Here is a 23463-nt window from a genome sequence, read left to right on the forward strand (position 1 = left end):
CGGCAAGAGTAACCTTGGAGCAAAGGTTGTTTGCCACAAAGCTCCGCGGCACAAAAATCCTTGGTCGTCCACCCTTTGACGAGCGTGTCTAGCGGCAATCATACCTACTGATTGACTTGGGTCAATCAATATCATTGTAGACACGCTCGCCAAAGAAAGTGACGACCACAACATTGCCTTGCGGCAGCACTTCATACGATGTCAATCCTTACTCGGCAACTTCATCTGACGAGCAGGTTACACCTGTAGATTAGCGTGTGACACGCAACTCCTCTCCAAAACATGATCGTCAGAAGAAGTGACGATCATACCTATTGATTGGAAACACCACTGATAAATACCAAAGTACGAAAAACAAATAAACACGAGATAAAAAGAAAAAAGCAGAAATAGCCTATTTATAGAACAACGCCCGCAAGAGGTGTCATAGGTGGCCAAATATTCAAAAACAAAAACAAATTGTTGAGTGCTCAGCAGGCACAATGGTACAGACGCCAGCGGCGCCAAAACATAACAAAATAATTGTTTTTGCCCTTAGGCATGAGAACACTTGAATAAAAAATTTTAATGCAGAAGGAAGCAAATCAGGGAGCAGCCGCATCGTCCTCATCATCAGAAGGTACAAACTCAGGGGACGGCTGGCCGAGACGCTCAGCAGCCAACACAGCGGCACTGTGTTCTAGTCGCCGCTGGAACCACGTGAGGTCATACTCCGGCATATGATTCTCCCAGGCATGCTTAACAGCGTCCTTCGCCGCCTGCTCCCCCTGATCGTAGGACTCGAAAAGACGCTCGCGCAAGGTGCGAACTTGTGACCTGGTAGTCTCCAGTTCCCCCCGAAGTTGCTCGGCTTCCTCAGCCGCCTCTTTGACTTGGGGGTACTCCCGCAGCTGGTCCTGAAGCGTCCGTATTTCCGCCGCTGCCGCCTTGGCCTCCTCGACCATCGCCACCATGTCCTTGTCCTGCGCCAAGACCTTCTTTAGCAGCTCGGCCTTATCAGACCTCAACGAAGCCACCTTCTTTGCCTGAAGGTCTATGGTTTTCTGCATCTGCAAGCGGACCTGTTCAATGGATTTGAACGCATAATCACCATGGTGGGTGGACTTGGCCACTTGAGCTTTGAGCTCCTCAGCAGTGCAGGTCTTCCAACCCTTGCAGAATTCCATGCGGCAGAACAACTGCAAAAGGGGCTACATGTTAGTAAATGACCTAAAAAGAAAAGCAAAAAACAAGCACAAGCAAAAATTGGAAATAGACTCACGTCGAGTAGAATGGCCTGGATGGCACCAAACTGGGCGTCAGTCTTACGGCCAGGAAGAGAAGCAACATACTCCACCAGGACGGCCTTAAACACCTTGGGGCATGTAGCCGCCCTGTCCCTTGACGAATAGTGAGGAGTAGCGGGTATATTCTCGTCCTCTGCAGCAGCTGCCTCCTTCCCTTTGTCTTTAGCTATAGGAAAAACAACGGCCTTAGGATGACGCGGAGAGTAAGAAGAACTGCCAGAGGAGGCTCGATACGTCTGTACGACGTTCGAATAAAACTTACCGCCCGATGACCTAGCTCGGCGTGCCACCTCCGCAGGGATCTGGGAGTGGACATTGGCCGGAATTCCAGCAAGAGGGTCCTCCGACTCGTCAGGGTGTCCACCAGACTTTGATCTGGACACCAAGTCCACAACCAAAGACGGCTTGTCCACGCCAAGCTCGTCGTCATCAGGGTGACCCCCCTCAGCGGCCTGTGACTCGTCCTTCTTCACAAGACGCCGGGGTTTGGGCTTGGGTTTCTTGAAGGTACTCGGAGTCTCCGAGTCAGCTGGCGCGGCCCTCTTCTTCAGTTGGGACAGAGTCGTCCCCTTTTTCTTCCCAGACGCCTTAGCCGCGTCCTTAGCTTGCTAAAAAGAACGCAAAGGAAAGTTAGATACTTGGCCTCGTGATAAATCATAAGTCACTCAAAGAATAGTGGCTCGTCATTAGAAAGGACGCCCGTCTTAAAAGTGACGAGGCGTACCTTACCAATCACAAGTCACTCACAGAAGAGTGGCTCGTCATTAAAAAGGACGCCCGTCTTAAAAGTGACGAGGCGTACCTTATCAATCATAAGTCACTCACAGAACAGTGGCTCGTCAATAAAAAGAACGCCCGTCTTAAAAGTGACGAGGCGTACCTTATCAATCATAAGTTACTCACAGAAGAGTGGCTCGTCATTAAAAAGGACGCCCGTCTTAAAAGTGACGAGGCGTACCTTATCAATCACAAGTCACTCATAGGATAGTGGCTCGTCATTAAAAAGGACGCCCGTCTTAAAAGTGACGAGGCGTACCTTACCAATCACAAGTCACTCACAGAAGAGTGGCTCGTCATTAAAAAGGACGCCCGTCTTAAAAGTGATGAGGCGTACCTTATCAATCACAAGTCACTCATGGGATAGTGGCTCGTCATTAAAAAGGACGCTTGTCTTAAAAGTGACGAGGCGTACCTTACTAATCACAAGTCACTCACAGAAGAGTGGCTCCTCATTAAAAAGGACGCCCGTCTTAAAAGTAACGAGGCGTACCTTACCAATCACAAGTCACTCACAGAAGAGTGGCTCGTCATTAAAAAGGACGCCCGTCTTAAAAGTGACGAGGCGTACCTTATCAATCACAAGTCACTCGTGGGATAGTGGCTCGTCATTAAAAAGGACGCTCGTCTTAAAAAGTGACGAGGCGTACCTTATCAACCACAAGTAACTCACTAACTTAGTGGCTCGTCGTTAAAAAGTGACGAGGCGTACCTTAGCAAACACGAGTCACATGCCAAGATAACGGCCCGTCACTAAAAGGGACGTCCACTGTCAACACTGGACAGGTAAAAGCTTAACTTACAAAAAATAAGGAACTAAAATAATACTCACCTTCTTTTCCAACTCGGCCTTGGCTTTCTGCATCTTGGCCTCATAGATGTCGGCCATCCAGTCGGTCATGTCGCCCTTCCCAATATCCGTCGCAGACAGTTTGCTCATCCCTTCCTCTGTGAACAAAAAGAAACCACGGTTAGAAATACGAATAGACCAACACGGAACGGCACACAATTTGGCATACAACCTCGGGTCATAGAATATCCTAGGCCTACGGCCGCTAGAAAGGCCTCATTTCGAAACTGGCTAATGTGCGGCAACCACTCGGCCGGCACATGAAAAGTCTTGTCAGCGGTTAAGTGGTGAGTGTTGGCCTTGAACAGGACCATTATTTGATCCCCCTCCTCGGCAGTAAGGGGTGGAAGAGGCTCGTCGCGAACCATATAATTGGCTTTGCGATTCCAGCGGCTCATCCTGTCATACATCTCCTGGTCGTCCGTGTAAAACACGGCCCACCTCTTCCTCCACATGTGCCATTTGCTGAGCTTGCCGACCACTGTCTGGTATGTACCACGGCTGCTCAGATTAAATCACCCTTTGGTGGCACTGGGGAACGAGAGAGGGAGACCAGATGCAGAAAGGCGTTGAACGACGGCTCCACGTTGTTCAGCGCACATTTGGCGATATAGCCAAAGATATCAGCCCACGAGTTGGGGGTCAGCTGGGCCACCCCAATGTTAAAACCATCTAAAACTTCCACGAAAAAGGGGTGTGGAGGGAATCTCATGCCGAGCTTAATGGCTGCGGCATACACTGGGAACTCTCCCTCAGCAATCAGGCTGACGGTTGAGTCCAGACCGGCCGGCACGCGCATCTGGTACCCTTCCCCCACACAAAGGTCGTCCCTCATCTTGGCCCCATGCCTTTCTAGCCACCGCATCTAGCCTATGTCTGGGTGGATCTCCGACGGAAGCAGCTGGGCTTCTTCCTGTCCTCTGGGCCTAATAGGCTGGGGAGCAACCTCTTGCTCCTCGGCGGCCGATGGCAATGGAGCGACGCTTGACTCCCCCACTGTCTGGCTCGCTGTACCCCCTGACGAGCTTGCCGTTTTCTCCTTTGCCTCGACATATTCGTCGATCTCTTGAAAGAGATCGGCATATTCTGCGTCAGCTGCCGGGGCGGTGGAAGAATATCTCTCCCTAGGGGGTGTGGATGCTTCCTCCCGCAAGCGCCGGCGCGTAGGATCTGCCGTCTTCTTGGTTCTAGCCATGCCTTCTGCATAGTGAACGAAGCACGGCTTAGGGGTGACCAACAATGAAGAAAAAGACGCGATTGGCCGTCCGTCCCGACAAAAGACGAGCGGCGGAAAAATCTCAATTAAAACCATCAAACCCTTACCTATTACTAGGGTGCCGGCCGCTAACAAGGAGAAAAATGACGAGAGGATAACAAAAACAAGAAAGAAAGGTGAAAACTAACCTTGAAAGATCTACGAAGTACTCGGTAAAGAACAGGATGAGTTTTGTGAAGAACAGGTTGAGTTTCGCGAAGAACAAGCTGAGTCTCGCGGTGGCCGGAAATCGCCTGATGGTGGTGGGAATACGCCGGAAATCGCCTATGAGACAGCTCTGTAAAAATGAAATGTAATAAATGAAATTTACCGACCCCCTATATATAGGGAAGGGTAAAATGGAGAAAGGTGCCACATGTCACCACCTCAACACTTGTCCCAAAAGACGAAGATGCAAATCAAAGGTCAAGAAGCGATATCCGGAAGATTGTTTCCAGAAATGCCCTTCTTGAGGGGAAAATGTTATGGGCAAAATTACTGTGCCTTCGTGTACCAATGAGGATGTGACACATGGCACGTATTACGCCCCGTAAGCAAAAACCGCACGAAGTCTACTCCGGAGTATGGGTATCAATCTACGTATCTATAATTTATATGTATTTGTATTTCAGTATGTATAAATGTATGTAATGTACTTATGCCTGAAAAGGGGGCTTAAGTAGTAAGTATCCCAAGTAGTATGAATAAGCACAACAGGCCCAAATAGCCAACTATTGCCAAAAGGGGCCAGAAAACTGTAAGAAGGAAGGACATATGTCCTCCTCCCATACCTTAGCCAATCATGTAAAAGGAATATTAGGTCATTCCCACAAAAACCTAGTACTATAAATAGTCTCACTTCCCTAGAAAAAGGAATCACAATCAATACAATCAAGAACAATTACTGCTCTGCCTTCTCTCTACTTTCTCTCTCTATAAAAATAAATTCTTGTTAAGTTCTCAGTTACCGGAAAACCTCCAGGTTATCTCACCGGAAAAACCCCACAACAGTATGGATTGTGTTGAAACCTCATGCATAATCGTAATGCTTAAGTCTATAATTCAAGTAATGATTGCATATTGGTACATATGGCAATTGGATGACAAAACGTATTCCTCAATCAAATGTTGGAAGAAAACTATGTACATAGCATGTCATTGGATTTGTGGATCCAAATAATGCTTGAAATGAATGCTAGCTTATGAAATCTAAGTACAGATTTAATTAAGCAAGCAATTGGGAATTGGAATTGTATTTTAGTGAAGCTAATAAGTATTTTAGTTTCATAAAATGTACATGATTCTTATAGATATATAAGAAGTTTAGTGGGAGTACGTAAAAACTTAATTGGTCCTATGTGTATCACACATAAATCTCTCTATTGTGAAATGACATTCAAATGCTAATGACTTAGATTTGAAATTATTCATCAATGATGGACCAAGGCGAAACTTAGTACATATTGGGTATTAAGATCTATTTACAAAGATCTTATATTATTGTTTTGGATTAAGTAATGGTATTTACTAAATCAAACACGAAAGACTCCATTGGAGATATTCGACCCATATGAATAAATCTAAGTAATGAATGTTTGAACTATGTATAAGCATTTACTAAGTTAAACATCAAAGAATCTAATTCTTCACCTATATTATATGTCAAAGAATTTAGCTGATTTAGTATCTACTGAAATTGGATAACTAAAATTACATGAATAGAATTCAATTGGGAATTATTCTGCAAGAGAATTTATCATGTATGATATAATATGAGGATCGCCAAAACGTATCGTATGACTTTAGGCATGACGAACATATACCAATCTCTATTGATCTAAGTGAAGATCAATTAGATTGAGATCAAGAATACTTATGGTACTTGAAAAGGTACATAGGAATAGTTCTTGATTCAAGGAAATAAAGATATGCTAAATATTGATGCTACACGCATAAACACTAGTAAAGGATCAAGCAAGATCCCTTTGGAGTTAACCATTGGCAAGGACGAGCTATAGAGCATCGTGTTTTGAAATGGCAACATGGATCGGAGACCATGAGTTGTTGCGTGGAAAATTAAATATTAATTTCTATGTTCTAAGATACAGCTGGAAAGTCTTCCACATATCTGTGAACTGCTTGGATAAGTAAGTCCAACCAAAGCATCACTAGCAACCTATACAGTTGAAGTAAAAGTACTTATTGCCTAAGAAGCAATTAAACAGGGTTGTTTATGTTAAAGAGTTCTTCATTGAACTTGGGTAGATCACATGTCTTTTGACTTGATGGTTCTTCATTGCAAAATGCGTAGAACCACTCTTGTAGCTAGAAAGAATTTGAATCTTGTTGTTAGGCAAACCACAAACATACACGGGCAATTAGGCGTCGTGATTAAAAGGTGATAACATAGGTTCTAAACCATATGTGATGCATGGGAAACTGAATCAATGATTAGTTTCCAAGTTCTCAGTTGAAAGATGTATCTCCCACATCTATGTGAACTGGTTGGAGCATTCCAAAAGGAAGCATCATTTGAAATTCTACATAATTGAAATGAATTCATTGTTGCCTAAGAAGCAATGAAAGGGATTTGTTTTTAGTGGGAGTTAAAATAAACACACATAAAAGATCTTATCATCCTATCTCGAAAAGACATTCGATGAAAAGGATATTAAGATTGACAAAGCATGATAACTAAACCTATGCAACAAGTGAGAAGCAACACTCACATTGTAGCACTGGAAATCAAGCATAGCTTTGAAATTCCATGAACTGTTTTAAAGATGGGTTTGAGGCCCATGGTTGTAAAACATTGGAGTTGAACATTTATCATATATGAAATGTATTTTCATATTCCATTTAATCTTGGTTTAGTATTAAATGATGAGTCCCTTCAATTTGACAATATATTCAAGATAGACTGTCAAGACCAGTCCTGTGACTAAGAAATGTCTATCAAGTGAACTTGAATGTCAAAAGTTAAAAATGGTCCCTGGTAGGAGTTTTCTATAAAGATGGACGCATAGAAAACGTTAGACGACTAGAATGCAAGATGACTAGTAGTTCTCTTTCTTGAACTATGTGGACATGGCAATGTCGTAATCATTTGCATAGATACTTACTTTGGGAAGACTAGTATCGGACAGACCTATGAAACTTTACTGTAAGAGATGAAAATCTGTCATAAGTAAAGTTCATTAAAATTATTAGACACTAAATCCTCAATACCTGAGTGATTTGAGATTACTTGTTTGAGAACTACTTACTTTGACGTTGACCAACCGTCGCACCGTAAAAGGAGGCTATAAAGGCAACGCTCAGGTAATCACCTATCAAACGAAGTCTAATCTCAAGATCGCAAGATTGGGATTGTCCTCCCATAAATCGGGATGAGATGCTAAAAGTTGTACAAGGCCACTCGGAGAGCTAGAAACTGTAAAATGCATGGCCGTGCTCAGATGAATCATAGGCTATGATTATTTGTTTATTTGATCAGTTGAACTCTGAAACCGAGAAACACCTCTGGACGTAATAAGGATGACAACTCTTACCTTATGTTCAAGAGCAAGCATCAAGCGACAAAGGAATTGGGAAATGCACACTTGTCCATAAGGACAAGTGGGAGACTGAAGGAAATAATGCCCTTGGTCCAAGTATGCATTTAATGTTAAGTCTAAGAAATGTGGTTCAGTATTAATTAACAAGTTAATAATTCAGTGAGATCAAGTGAGCTGAATGCCTAGCTAGAGGCCGCTTCAGTTCAAGTGGAATTAATGATATTAATCCACAGCTTACTCTTGACTGAACCCGTAGGGTCACACAAATAGTACGTAAACGGATCAAGTATTTAATGCAATAAATACTCCATCTATAGATATTCGTAATCGACGGATCTTGGTTTCAGTGGGAGCTGAGATCGTCAAAGGCAAGTAAATGAATACTCCGGAAACGATGATATTGCCAGAAATGGAAATATGGATCGTATCGAAAATATAAATATTATCCAAGTCGTAAATGTTGCCGGAAACGGAAACATGGTACGTATCGGAAAATATTATCGGAAATGGAAATATTGCCGGAATCGGAAATATTGCCGGAAACGGAAATATTGTCAGAATCGGAAATATTATCGAAATCGGAAAATAATTCCGGAAACGAAAATATTAAATATTTGTTCGAAACGGAAATTAATTCCGGAATCGGAAATATTAAATATTGTTCGTATCGGAAATGAATTCCGGAATCGAGAATTTAATCGGAAGCGTATCGTACGAATTAGCATCGGACGAGGCCTGCCAGACGAAGGCCCAGCACGAAGCCGGGCCATCGCCCAGCAAAGCCACACGCATCACACAGTTGGTTCATGCGCGCGCAAATGAGCACCGGCACAGCCAAGCCTCGCCAGCCCCAGCGCAAGGCCAGGCCCAGCAATGCCTTGGCGCGCGCGGAGCAAATCTGGGCTGCGACATTTGGGCTGCGAGCGGGTGCAGCTCGCGTGGGCCGCAAGGCTTGCGCGGGTGGTGCTCGTGCTCGTGCTCGTGTACGGTTGTGTGCAATACAAATACTAAAGCTATTAGAATTTGTTCTATGATTAAATCCTCATCCTAGTAGATAGATTTTATTTAATAAGAGTCCTAATAGGATTCTAATTAAACTAAATTGGTATTCTAATAGGATTCTAAGTGCTTTTCCATAACTCTATAAATATGTGCCTAGGGTCACAAATTTATACACGTAAGATTCAAGTATTCAAAGGTAACATTTTCGCAAAAATCAGCCATACACTCTTGCCCTATTTAGCCGAAATTCTTAGAACCTTAAGGGCGATTCTAGTTGGTCAAGCTTAAGGCGGATCCGGACGTGCTGTGGACTATCTACGGAGGGACGACACTTGGAGTCCTAAAGACTTTTTCTTGTTCGGTTCCGGCGCAGCTAGGGAAGGCACGCTACAAAGTGTATGCATCTAAATTATGCTATATGATTATGTGTAAATAATATGTTTCCTGGCATTAAGGTCTTCCGCATGATTTATGTTTTGTCATATGTATCATAACCTAACACTTACTATCACATTGCACTAGCTAGTCATTCAATTGGTGTACATACACAAAAAAAAAAATTCGGACCTTAAGCAGGATATGCGCCTGTTTATGGGCCGCTTTTCCCCTTAGTCCGCATCACAAAGTTCAAGTGGTGAAAGATTGGACCACCTTGCAAGTACAATTTCATTGAAGAAATGCATAAAATTCCTTTCGCGATAATCGCTCAAAGATAGCATAGTCTTAGAATTAAGGATATAAGAAGGAATTCTAGATTTTATTACTTAAATGGAAAAAGATGATACAACCTTTGGATCGTACTTTATTCGGAAACCACAAAACTGAACCACTAAAACCATAAATAGTAGTGTACTACTTTATTGCTTCACTAAATCTAGGAACTAGCTATTACAAAAGCTTAAAATGCTACTCTACTAACCAACCACCTCTACAAACTTCTGAAGAGTGCTCATGGTCTTCAAAGTCATCAAAGTCTTCCTCCGGATCAGACTCATACTCCATATCCTCATCGTTTTGCTGTAGCACACTGTTCACTTCATCATTGTTGATTTCAGGCTCAATTTCTGTGTCACTGGAGATCTCAATAGTGGGTTCAGGAATGATAGGATTAGGGTTCTCAATCTCAACAACATCATCATCACTATCCTCATCCATCTGAGTCTCTGTATCATGATCTAATCCTGTAAGGTTGATGTTCTCTACAGTCTTACCATCATCAAAGCATTCCTTCGCAAGCTCTATAATTGTAGTCATAATCTCCAAATCATATCTCCATCTACCATCTGGAGTACCATACTTGTAGTAATTGGGAATACCATTTTCCATATGCATATCCCGAAATCGGTTCTTAAGCTCTATGTATGGGTTCTTGGAAGGTAAGCAATGAATAACCATCTCTGCCATAACATCTTTATTCCTTAGTTCAGGTAGGTTCTTCACTGAAGCAAAGTAATTGCAGGCAAACTCAATCTTCTTGACATAAATGTGTGGGGTCTCACAGTCTAGCTTCTCTAGGTTTCCTAGATTTGCGTACTTTGAAATCAACATCTTAACCCTGAAAGTTAACAACTACAAAGTCTTACTAAAGTGTTCCAAAAACAAAGTAAGTTCGTTGAGCCATACAATTTCAATGCACAAGTACATGCTTAATCATGAATCGTGATGCAATTAATCACATAAAACAAAACAAAACATGATCACCTTTAGTTAAAAGATCACAAGAATCAAGGCATAATCACATAAACACTTGATTAGAAAGGCATACTTAAACAACACATACTTAGACTAATTATACCCTTCTTATTCTACCCATTCCTCACTTAGAAAAGAAATAAAAAATTTCGAAATTAATTTAAATAAATAACTTCAAATATACACGAAATTATTAAAATTAAAATCGAAAATTTAAAATAATTAATCGATTATTTTCAAAAATAATTAAAAGAATTAAGTAAATAAATAAATGAATAATTAATTCGGAATTTTCGAAAAATATATATATAATTTTTTTTTTAAATTCGGAAAATCCGAAAATAATTAAAAGATTTTTTTTTTTGAATTAATTCGACTTTTATTCGAATTTAATAAATCCGAAAAAATATTAAAATAAATTGATAAATGTTCAAATAACTTAAAATAATTAGTATTTGACTTTTCAAAAATATTGACTACTCAAAATAGCATTTTGACTTTAGGATAACAATTTTCAAAAATCCTAAAGATCCGCAAATACCACTTTGTAGTATAGATTACTACAAAGCAGCCTTAGTCTCCGATTACCACTTTGTAGTATTACTTACTACAAAGAAGGAATGAAACTAAGCTCTAGTATACCACTTTGTAACACCCTAATAATTCCTTGCTTTTTATAAAAAAATTTCCGACTTAAAACACAGGAATTACCAAGATATTACCGCCACTGTGATAACGGCTAAGGCTATTTACCAGAATTACACAGCGGAATTAACTAACTTTCAAACACATTAAATAAATAGTTAATGGTCATTAACACAAGTTGGAACCGTTGAGGCCCAAACTAAAACAAACCATTGGAAATCCATTAACTGAAAATAGTAGTATTAGTCATGACTTTAAATAAAAATAGAGTTTATAAATTACGGAAGAATAAAACTCTCAACTCGAATCCCATGATAACTTCTCCCGCAAGTTATCTCTACAAACCTGCTTTATTGAAGATCTACTCCCCAACAACGCAAATGCAATTGATGGATCATCATAGGGTCATTAAGGCAAAGGCCATAACCAGAAGACATGAAGCACGAAGTTAGCAAAAGCTGAGTACGAACAAGCTAGAATAACATTCTATCCTAACATGCTTCACTCGACAATTAAATAATCAACATGCAAAAGCCATATAATAAACAAGTAAACATGGAGACAAGACTCGACACGAGACACGACTCTTGACTCACAGTTTAATAAAAAGTAGCTTCGAACGGGTAAAGTAAAGTATCCTCAAAAGGAAAGAAAAGGGTGATGGGAGCCAACCATACACCAAAATAAGTCGGGCTACTACCGACAGTCGGGTCATACCGACAGGAATTCCAATGCACAACGGCATTAAAGAGAATGAAACAACGTCTTGTATCATTCTAGGAGTACAAGTTTTCCGGCAAGACTCCCCCCATTGTTCATACTCAAGGTATATACGTTCCAAGAGTTTTGAAGCTCTTTGGGTTACACTTTACGTTAATTAGTATATTATGTTCAAGGCGACTCAAGACTCTATACAAGACACAACATACCAACAATTGAACAATTAAACAATTCAACAATGACACTTCATTATTTTACTTCTTTAGGACTTGTGATCAAACATAGACTCAAGTGATATTACTCCCATTGTTCCTTCTCAAAAACACTGTTTGAGATAACCCGAAATTGCCTATTAACAAGCGGGGTGTGCCCTTAGCACGAATTGTCCTTAATTCAATTCACATAGACTCTCTAACATATTCTACCCCTTGGTAGAATATATATTGCTCACTGGCAATATTCGACTGGCTCAATAATTATGCTAGACATCCTGTACTATAGCATAATAATAATAACAACTTGCATGCGCACTACTCATACATGCAAACCAACTTGAACAACATGCTTGACATAATTCAACGATTATAAAAGTCCATAACATGATAGTTCAATAGAATCTATAAAGCATAATTCAATTCATAACATGCTCGTTCACATAGATTCAACAATAATAATTAATAACGTAATATCAAACATGAATTCATAACAACATATTCATTCCCAATCATCAAACATGAATTCATAACAACATATAAGTTCACATGATTCGCATTCAATTTACTTCACAAAGTCCTCAAGGGATGGGTGGTTACCCTAGTCTTGTACGTACCTGGAATACCTAAGTACAGGGGCCACTGTGCGAATCACGACTCACTAGAAATCAACTCCTATAAACAAAACAAGAGAACTAAATTATTATCCATGTTTACTAAATTTCCAGCAACTATTTAAAAAACTAAAATCCTTAGTTTAATTAAAAATCATTCATTAATTGGTAATTTAATAGTCTCGAATAGTCAACTCAAGTCCTAGCATAAAAACATTGACTTTTTAGCTTTAAAACCCTTAAAAACCAACCTTTTAAAGCTTATAACCATTCTGAAAATTTAGATTGATTCCCATAATTTAAATTGTCATTAAATTATGTTAATCAGTCGCTCAATCAATTTGAAACCAAAACCCTAACAATGGTTAAATCCGAAAACGTGTTTTGTCTTCAAAAATCAATACTTTATAAACATATAAAATCTGAAAATTACAAAACAATCATCAAAACCATTTTCTTTAATTAAAACATACTACTAACCCAATACGGTGTTCATAACCGTTTTAATTAATCTAAACAATCGAATAATTAAACTTAACCACAATAATTAAATCAATTTAAAACTGAAAATTAATATTTTTGAAAACATAATTTGATTATCCCAATTCAACAACACACACACACAACAATTAATTGTGTTGTGTGTGTGTGTGCGTCGAACAAACAACGCCCAACAACAACAACAACACACGCACGCACCGCAGCAAGCAGTGCGCACGAGCACGTGACCAAGGGCGAGAGGGACAGACGCTGGGCGCGCAACATAGCGACGAGCGGGCACGAGGCTCGCGTGGCTGCTGGGCGGGACGACGCACACGCAACACACAGCAGCAGCAAGGGCGCTGCGCTGCGGGGCGAGGCGACGAGAGACAGGGCAGTGAGGGCTTGCGCGCACGGCTGGGCACGAATGCCTTGGGATGCACTCACGGCTGGTCGGACGAGAGGAGAGGGGAGGGTGCCGCAAGGAGAGAGAAAGTGAGGAGAGAGAGGGAGTGCTGAAATTTTTGTGAGGGTTTAATGAGAGGGTCTATTTATATTTTTTCTCTCCTTGTGGGCTAGGTTATGGTAGTTTTGAGTTTGGCTCATTACCGGGCTCATTTAAGTTTACTCCTTGCAGGTTTTGTTGGGTTTAATTAAAACAAAACGACCGGGCTTTAAGTTTATTAAATTCGTTTTTGAAATACGACCCAACAATTCCCGATTAAATAAATTCCTTGAATTTATTTAATAAAATCCGGTTTTCGAAATAATTAATATTTAAATTAATTAAAACAAAAGCGCATTTAATTCTTATTAAATGAAATTAATTTATAAAAATACACGAAATGTTTTATAAATATAATAAAATATATTTATAATTATAGAAAAATACGAGGTATTACAACGCAGTACAAGACTCACCATGCCAGCGCGAGGTCGCAGAGACAAGTGCCACTCTGGCCGAAACACCAGGTCGGAAGGGCTCCAACCAGTACCACCAAAAGTAGGCGCATCCCGGGGAACCATACCCCCGTCTGGCGCGTTTATTGCAGCCGCTTCATCATCCGAAGCGTCCTCCTCAGCAGCTCGAACCACCGACGATTCGGCGAGCTTCCTCCGAGTGTGACGAGGCATACTAAATCAAGTGGAGTACAAGGTGTCAAAATTCTAAACTGTGGGCTATCCTATACTAGCCTAAACAAAGTCAAAAAAAATTCAAGACAAATCCCCTGTGGACCTCTAGTTCAAGGTACAAGTTCAACACCAATGCCTAGGCTACCCACGCCAAAGCAGGTATACAAGTTCAAACACCAACGCCTAGGTTATCCATGCCAAAGCAGGTATACAAGATCTACATCAACGCCTAGGCTATCCATGCCGAACCCGATGCAGAAATATACATTCAAGAAAACTTTCAAAAAATTCAAAACTACAAGTTCCAACAGTTCAAGTTCAAGTGGCTATCAAACAATCTTCTACAAGATTCAAGAAGCTTAAGCATACAAGCATCATTTCAAAGTACGAGAAAATCAAAACCACATGCAATCCTAGAGTTATTTCATCAGCAAAACATGAAATATTTATATGGATAAGGCAAGAACAAGACCAAGGGAAGACAATTCGACCTTTCAGAGAGAAAGAAAACAAGAAAGCAAGAAGTGCTCCTCAAAATGGCACGGCAAGGGGCACTTATATAGTGCAGCCCCGCGCCGTACGCCGCCCCAACGCCCAGCGCTGCCCCCTGCATGCGCGTATCTTCAGCGCGCGCGGTCTCCCATGCTGATTGCACGTCCTTTGCTGCTACGGTCTTCCGCACCAATCATCAAACATCGCATCAGGCCATCCATCGAAAAAACGGGTATACACCCGTATCTCCAAGTACAAACAGATGCATATTTCAAGAATGCAAAGTCCAAAAAATACAACGACTCAGGCGTTTAACTCCCAACGGACCCAAGCTCCGGGAAAGTCAGTCGAAATTTCAAAATTTTAAGGGCCAGTAAAAAGCTCTTATCTCCAGCAAAGCACATCCCCAACGGATCAACTCCGCGTGTTCAAATTCAAAAATTCAAGATTCAAAAAAAAATTTAAGATTCAAAATTTTTGATGCCAAGCTCCGTCCTGAACTGAAGGCGGAAAAGTACAAGTACAAACCGGAGTCATCACCAACCGCACCGAGGTAGACTCTATCCTTTTTTCTAACGCCTGTTTTATGCAGGTACCGGCGTACAAAGAGTGGTCTCGATTGCAGAGCATCTTGATCATTCTCCGTCCCTTTCGAAATACTTTGACTTGCACTTTCCTAACCGAACGCTTAGTCAAAGTGGGGGCTTCTGTAGACACCTAATTTGTGTCTCCCCTTTGGGATGATGACGATACCATTATCCTTACTAGGTGATTGGAATAACTCCAGGCGAAAATCCCAATTGCTAAGAATACTTCCAAAATTCAAGATCCAAAATCCAAGTACGATCTCATCTAGTAGACCATCCCATTGGTTTTACTAGGCCTTTTCCACTCAAAATCATATAAGGCAAGTCAAATTCGAGCGCCGACCCACAAAACCGAGCATGCCGGGCCAAGTCCCTTAAAACCGGAATTCAAAACCCGAGAAAGGCTTGTTTTTAGACGCTAAATGATGCCTTAACCTCCAAGCAAATACAAAACGCCAAACCTAGTACTATTCGTACAACAGGTACAACACTACAAGACGAAACAAGGACGGAGCCCGCGTCCTTGCTTTGGCGGCATTCAAGCCACGTCAGCAGCGCACTGCGCTGGTCCAGCGTGCTGCGCTGGCGTGTGCTGGCGCCTTGCACCCATTCTTCCTATAAATACCCCTCATTTTAAGCATAATGGGGAGGGGAAGAACAATACAACGTCGTAATTTTGACATTACGCCTCAAAATACAACTCAAAAACTCCTCAAAAACACATACAAAATTCCTAAATTCAAAAGCAATTGGGAGCTCTTGCCTAAACCTAACTAGGTAAATCCGAATCCCATTCTAATCAACTATGTTGCTTTGATTTCAAAATGATTAGCAAGTTGGTGTTTTTTTAATCATTAAAAACACCACTTGCAACAATCATACATGTTTTTCAAAAATACAAACTTTTTCAAAATACAAAATGCAAACTTTCAAGATTCAAGGATGTCCAAGTTGTTTACAATCACCTCTTTGGACTAGAATCACCTTCAAGTATGGGGTAATCAAAGTTGACACCTTTTAACATTTAAAGGTTTAGTCTTTTGAGATTCAAAACTCCATTTTTCAATATACAAGTTCAAGTTTTCAATTTTCAAGATCTCACCATGTTTAGGGTTGTTCATGGTTACTTCCCTAAACTAGGATCCTTTCAAGTTCAAATTCAATTATTTCAAGTTCAAAACTTCAATATTCGAGCTTTCAAGTTCAAGTTTAACATGCAAAATCTAGGATATTTGGGTTGAGCAACCTCTCCCAAGTTGAGATTTTTGGCTTTGAATTCGTGTCGGGCGCACTTATTTTTAAGGAGCCGCTTGGCGTTCGAATCTCATGTGCCCAAGTACAAATTTCAATTATGCACCTTTCAATATTGCAATTTCAATATCGCACCTTTCAATATCGCACTTTCAATACCGCAATTTCAATACCGCAATTTCGATTCCGCACTTTCAATTCCGCATCTTTACTTGCCTAGTCCATTTCTAGGCAATGTGGACCTACTCCCTAGTCCTTTTCTAGGGGGTCTTGTATTTACTAATTTTGCACTTTATTTAGTATTGTGATGTTGCTTTATTTGCTTTATTGCTTTCATCACCGCACATGCTAAATACAACAAAATACAAAGGTTACATCATGCTTAACAAAAATAATTTCTTGGACAAACCGGCCTTAGGTTCCTTAAATCAATCTTTAAAGGAAAGTGACCACCATACAATTAGATATTCTATTTGCTCTAAATACAAACCGACATAGTCTAATCTAGGGTATATTTTCGAAAATGTTGTGCCAACGTACTTGAATATTTCTAAAGCTCGCGGAATAAGCATTTTGTTCCCGTGCCCGGATCGATCCCACCCATCCGTTTCGAGGATTCAAAGCTTTATCCAAAATAGAGTCACTTGCGGTCTTTCCAAACGAGACTTTAAACAAGATTTGGTGGCGACTCATTCGAGGTACAAAAATTCTATGGTTTTCTAAAGAACCGCCCCTCTTGTAGAACGGGAAACAAGTTTTGCACAAAAAAAACCCCTACACTAGGTCTTTAAACTCTTTAATTTTTTTAGTTTTATGTTTTCTATAATTGAGTTGTATTGTTGTTGTCCTCGTCCATCGTTAATTTTTTTTCAAAATAACACAATTGACAGTAATTTAAGGATAGATTTTGGCTACAATCGTGAATAAAATTACCGACTTGCCTATCAACTCAAAATTGGCTACAAATGAAAGAAATTGTGGAAAGTTTCCTATGAATTCAAGCTTTGGGTAAAAGGGATGATACTTTTTAATTAACAATAAATTATGATAAATTAATGTAGTATGCTTGATTCCACGATTGAGTTTCATACTAATTGTTGTAAATAACGATGTAGGACGATTATCGAGTTTATATAGGAAGGATTAGACCGTGCGTCGATTATGAAGTTGTACGTATGATTAAGGGAACTTACTAAGTATGTCTGTGCAATATTTTGATCTGAATTACAGATTTTATGTTTTCTAACTGTATTGGTCACCATTTCCCCATCTTCTACAACTCCATAAACTTCCTATTATAGGTTAAGGTGCATGTTGATTTCCGAAGAATTGTTTTTGCTAGGAAGCTAAAAGTTGTTTCTACTTCTTGATATGCACTTACGAGAAAATTATCTCACTAAGCAAAGGGCAAAAACGACTAGTTGCTTTTATTAATTAATAACTAGTTTTTGGGCTCGGGCGATGCCCCGAGTTATTACTTGGATTACTTTAATTATGTCTTTTGCAAAAAAAAATTCACAATTAACTACTACTCTTATTAAATTATTGATTTAATCATCACTTATTACATTTCAATTGCAAAGAAATAACACGTAGCATGACATGGCCAAGTGGATAAGTCCCTCGCATTTGAATCAAGTGGTCACGGGTTCAAATCTTGTATAAGCTGTATATGTGTTTCTAATTTTGAGATTTTAGAATATATGTGGATAACATCTGTATTGAAAGAGGAGAGTACCACATGGCATTGTAGACTTTCTTACGAACACCTTTTGATATATAGTATACGAAGTAGATTATAAGCAATTTTTTTCATTATATTTTATTAATTAAGATAGAATTAGGTAGTTAGCGTATATATTATATTCTTTTTATTCATACATGATTAAGGATGAGTTAAACATAGGTTAAGTTGCTAAAAAAAATTGGATAAACCCCAAACATTGAAAAAAAATCAGACTCCAAACGGTGAAAATTTTGATAAATTGAACCCCTATTATTTCCTTATCTCATTTTATAAGCAATTCGTCTCTTGTGTGACCAGCAACACCATCAACTTGATGATGTGACGCACGTGCAATTCCTCGATCGCAACTATTGTGCAGAAAATTATTGACCGATATTACTTGACTTTCTCTGTTAATGTTACTTATAAAATATATTCGTTGTTACTTTTCTTGTTTTATTGTCATTTCTTTAATCTCATGTTAGAGATTCATTGTATAAACTAATGTTACTTGATTTTATATTAATTACAAAATTCAATGTTTAAGCACGCAGCAATGTGCCAATGCGTGCAAGCGGCTAGGAGCCTAGGACTAGTGTAGCGTCTAGTTATAAGCCGAGCCACATGATAATATTATTGCAACCAGAGGCACGCAAAAAAAATTAGAATATCCAATTAATAATACATCAGTTCATTAAACTTCCAACTTATATTTATAGAAAAAAAAAAACCTAATTTCATAAGCTTAAAATAATAGATTCCTAATTCCTGTTACTAGGATGCAAATAGCCTCCAAATTGTTCATTGCCGCAACCATTTTAATTTCCTAACTTTTAGGATTTTCAAGCAATTAAAAAACAAACCATGGAATCATGCATACATGCATGATGCACCCACAATTACAAGGTGTCAACATCTTTAATTTCAACGACACGTGCCCGATCTTGATGTAAACCCCACCTTTGAATCCCCAACTGAAGCTCCGCCGCCGCTATCAAGAACTCAGCCGCCTGCTGCGGTGTCAGTAGCTCCACCACCTGGCGTATCGTCTTCATCCTCAGCTCATCTGCCTTAGCCACCACCGCACCAAGCCTTGCGAGTAGACGGTCTAGACCGTCAGGCCCATTTCCACACAACCCAGACCATTCGGGCTCAGAGCGGGCTACCTCCTCCTGCCAGCCTCCAAGCTCATTTCCAATGTCGTTTTCCTCTTTCACAGTCAAGCACTGGAGTTCACTAACCCGAGCCAGTTGGCCCGGTGTAAGCTCCCCAAGGTCCCCCGTACGGCGACCTCGCAAGATATCCGCCACATGGGACTCAAACCGAATGCTCGACTCGGTGTACACAAGGTGGAAAAGAGTGGTAGGACGGAAGCCCGTCACCCAATAGAGTGAGCGTTCCAGAGATGAAGCCCAAGGCGATGCGAACAAAGTGAGCACGTCGGTTTTAGCCGCGGTGGTCTTGGTTTCGTAGTAGTGAGCGTAATGAGCGACAACCTCGTCGACGAGCTGTCGAACATGTTGGTGGTCTGAAGTGGAGTTTGGCCGAGGAGTTGGTGTGCTAGCGAGCTGGCTAGTGAACTTGTTCAATTTCTCCACCCATGAATCATGAAATCGGTGGAAGTTCATCATCATACGATTGTTAATTATACTTGTCTAGGTTGCCTACAATTTGTATGTGAGTTTTTTTTTTTTTTTTTGAGGGGAATTTTGTATGAGAGTTTGATTGTGTTTTGAATTGGAAAAGGCTGAATAAAAAGTTGTTCATATCAAAGCTATGTAGTTAAGAAATTTGAAGTTGAGTTCCCACATGATATATTTTGAGATGACACTTGGGTTACAGCATGTTTGAGACGTGGATAACTTAGTGATGCTTGTAAATATACTCAAACTCTAGCTTAGATAGATAATAAATGCAACCCTTGTAAAAAAAAAGGGTAATAAAAGCAGATGGTTTATAAATGTTATCACTAACTCGGATTTTATGTGTTGTAAAACGACAAAAAAATAAAAATACTCTGATTTTATACGGGACGGTTATGGACATTTGCGAAAGCCGATTCGAAAAATCGCCCTCACTACGATGCAATAACAAAAATACAGTCGTTGGCTCTTACGGTGTATGTACGTTTGTGAGAGGCAAATCGACAAATTATTCCGACTATAGGTGTATTAAAGAAACCACGAGGAGGTAGATCACCCTGATTACGGTGCATTAGAAAGGTGGTCATTGCCTCCTCGTGGTTTTAAACGGTTATTCTTCATGTATTAGTAAATGTAGATGAAAGAATATCAGAGAGAAGAATAATATTATTGTAGGACTATTGCATCTAAAAATCACTATATAAGTTGTTTCTGTATGGATTAAAAACGGTTGGAGTGATCCTACTATTTGCATTGTGATATGGCTTTGGAAGGATCATGCGTAAATAAGAACGTTAAGCTATCATCGGGAGTGTTTTGAAGATCTCACTCCGATGCTTAAGTCAGAGAAAATAGATATTATGAATAAATGTCTAGTGGAATTATTGGAATTACCTGCCTTTTCCAATTAATGAGGTCCATATATATAGGGACGGGTGTACATATTATTTGGGCTATATCCGAATAGAGACCTGTTTACTTTAATTCCTAACCGTGTGTTATTCTTGTCCTACCGATAGGATTCAGGCTGGTAGGGTTTACTCAATACCTGCTGGTAGGGAAGTTGTTAAAATCTTCCTTGTTACGTTCTACAAAAAGGTGCATATTACCGCCATGTTGGTATGCACACCCGTATAACTAGCCCCCTTAGAGTGAGTGAAACTATTCTAGAATCGTTGTGCTTCCTCTTATAAATAAGCGAGTACCCCTACAACTAGCCCCCGAATCTGCATAGGTTGGGTGCTGGTACAAGTGTGAGCGATTCTGAAAAATTATTACCTTTTCACTAGCCCCTATCTGAATCAAATCACTACCTGTGTCTGAGACATGATACATAGACTATAAACAAAAGTTAGTAAAAGTTTAAGCACTTTTCTGGCTAGCTAGCCCCTCCATGGTTTTTTAGTTGAACTAACCCCACGATTTTATCCCCCTTAACTTTTAGGCTAACTAACCCCCTTAATTTGTATGTTGATTACCCCCTTTGATATTTAGGCTTTTTAGACCGTTTTTCAACTCCTAAAAGCGTCGAAAAATTAACCCTCGACGCTTTCCCGAAGCGACGAGAAATTAGAGTCGATAATGGAGATGCTTTTTGCTGACCACCTTTTTACTTCAGTGTCGACAGCCTCGACGCTTTTAAGCGTCCACATATCTGATTTATGGCGTCGAAAAGATTCTTTCCCGCTTTGCCCAACATTTTCCTATTTAATGTTCTCGACACCTACAGTCGTCCATAAATTTGTGTTGGCGGAAATTTTAATTCTAAATGAGCACGATGATACGACCCCAAAAAAGGTCCATATTTATTTGTATAATATTAATTACAATAGCGTCAAGAATTAAGAGTTATTATTAATTATCATTTCGGGGGTCCAACTGACGACGTACTTAAAAGATTATCCATATAAAGAAAGTTCAGTGAAGGTAAAACTAACCATAGAGATCAAAATGAATAAACAACAAGAAAATCTATTCATTACTAATGTATAAATGAACGAAAAAATGAGTCTTACATGAATTTGTTCAAAATTGATATAAACTACAACAAAATAATTATTAGTACCGTACATTAACATTGTAATATTATGCACACTTCTACAATTTGTTTACATTAAAGGCATTGAACAACTTATATTGAAGTTCTTGTTTTTAAAGAACTGCTGCTAGACTCATCCTTCAGCACAATTAGCACACTTAATACAATAATGAAGGAAATAATGCCCTTGGTACAAGTATGCATTCAATGATAAGTCTAATAAATACGGTTCAGTATGAATTAATTAAACAAGTTAATAAATTCAGTGAGATCAAGTGAGCTAAATGCCTAGCTAGAGGCCGCTTCAGTTCAAGTGGAATTAATAATATTAATCCACAACTTGCTCTTGACTGAACCCGTAGGGTCACACAAATAGTACGTTAACAGATCATATATTTAAGTGAATATATTATTCATTAAATACTCTATTTATGAATATTCGGAAACGACGGATCTCGGTTCCAGTGGGAGCTGAAATCGTCAAAAGGAAAAATATAAAATGCTCCAGAAATGATGATATTGCCGGAAACGAAAATATGGATCATGACGTAAATATAAATATTATCCAAGTCGTAGATGTTGCCGGAAACGGAAACATGGTTCGTATCGGAAAATATTATCGGAAATAGAAATATTGCTGGAATCGGAAATATTGCCGGAAACAGAAATATTACCGGAATCAGAAATATTGTCGGAATCGGAAATATTAAATATTTGTTCGAATTGAAAATAAAATCAGGAATCGAAAATATTAAATATTTGTTCGAATCGGAAACGAATTCCGGAATCGGAAAACAAATCGGAAGCGCGACGTGCGAACGATCGACGAACGAGCTTGCGAGACGCAAGGCCGAGCGCAAGCGCCAGGCCCAGCGCCCGGCAAGCCCGCGCGCGGAAGCAGCAAGGCAAAGGGGCCGAGCAAAGCAGCGCCCAACGAGATGGGCCCCGTGCTTGCTGCCAGCGCCCAACGCTCTTGGGCCAAGTGAGCAGCAGCACCCACTCGTGGGCTTGAGAGTTGCGGGCTGCGGGACTGTGCGTGCTACACGACCAACCCTTGGCCGGCTAGGATTACTTTTTTGTCAAGTAATCGTGTTTTCCTAATTCTACTCAATTTGGATGATTTAGTTAAATCTGAAATGCTTAGGTATTTGATTAAACCTAAAATTCTAATGATATTACTTAACTAGAATCCTAATGGATTTAGTTATTCGATTCCTAGTAGAATTTAAACTATGTTATTTCCACCCTATAAATATGTGGTTCATGATCACAATTTATAATGCAATTCAATATACTATTATACATTACTAGATTCAAGAGAGAATTTAATATTTGCCTAATAATATTATAAGTTTCCCGAGTGCACATAAAACCCTAGATAATATTCTAGTTAATTGAATCTGAGAGGGATCCGAACGTGTTGTGGACTATCTACGGAGGGGCGACATTTGGAGTCCTATACTTGTTCTTGTTCGGTTCGGGAGCAGCTAGGGAAGGAACGC

The 23463-nt window shown here is 39.9% G+C and overlaps 1 protein-coding gene across 1 annotated transcript; it reads right to left on the reverse strand.

Moving 5' to 3' along the window:
• Nucleotides 1–18944: 18944 nt before the first annotated feature.
• LOC110802427 (protein DOG1-like 4) lies at nucleotides 18945–20131 on the reverse strand. Its single transcript, XM_022007866.2, has one exon. The coding sequence runs from the start codon at nucleotides 19912–19914 to the stop codon at nucleotides 19180–19182; it is 735 nt and encodes a 244-aa protein (XP_021863558.1). The 5' UTR covers nucleotides 19915–20131; the 3' UTR covers nucleotides 18945–19179.
• Between the last annotated feature and the right edge of the window lie 3332 nt (nucleotides 20132–23463).

Source organism: Spinacia oleracea, chromosome 4 (assembly GCF_020520425.1).
Source record: "Spinacia oleracea cultivar Varoflay chromosome 4, BTI_SOV_V1, whole genome shotgun sequence".
NCBI lineage: Eukaryota > Viridiplantae > Streptophyta > Magnoliopsida > Caryophyllales > Amaranthaceae > Spinacia > Spinacia oleracea.

Bases quoted from the DNA above. Each gene is read 5' to 3' on its own strand.
- LOC110802427 (XM_022007866.2), bottom strand. From the start codon at position 19,914: ATGATGATGAACTTCCACCGATTTCATGATTCATGGGTGGAGAAATTG.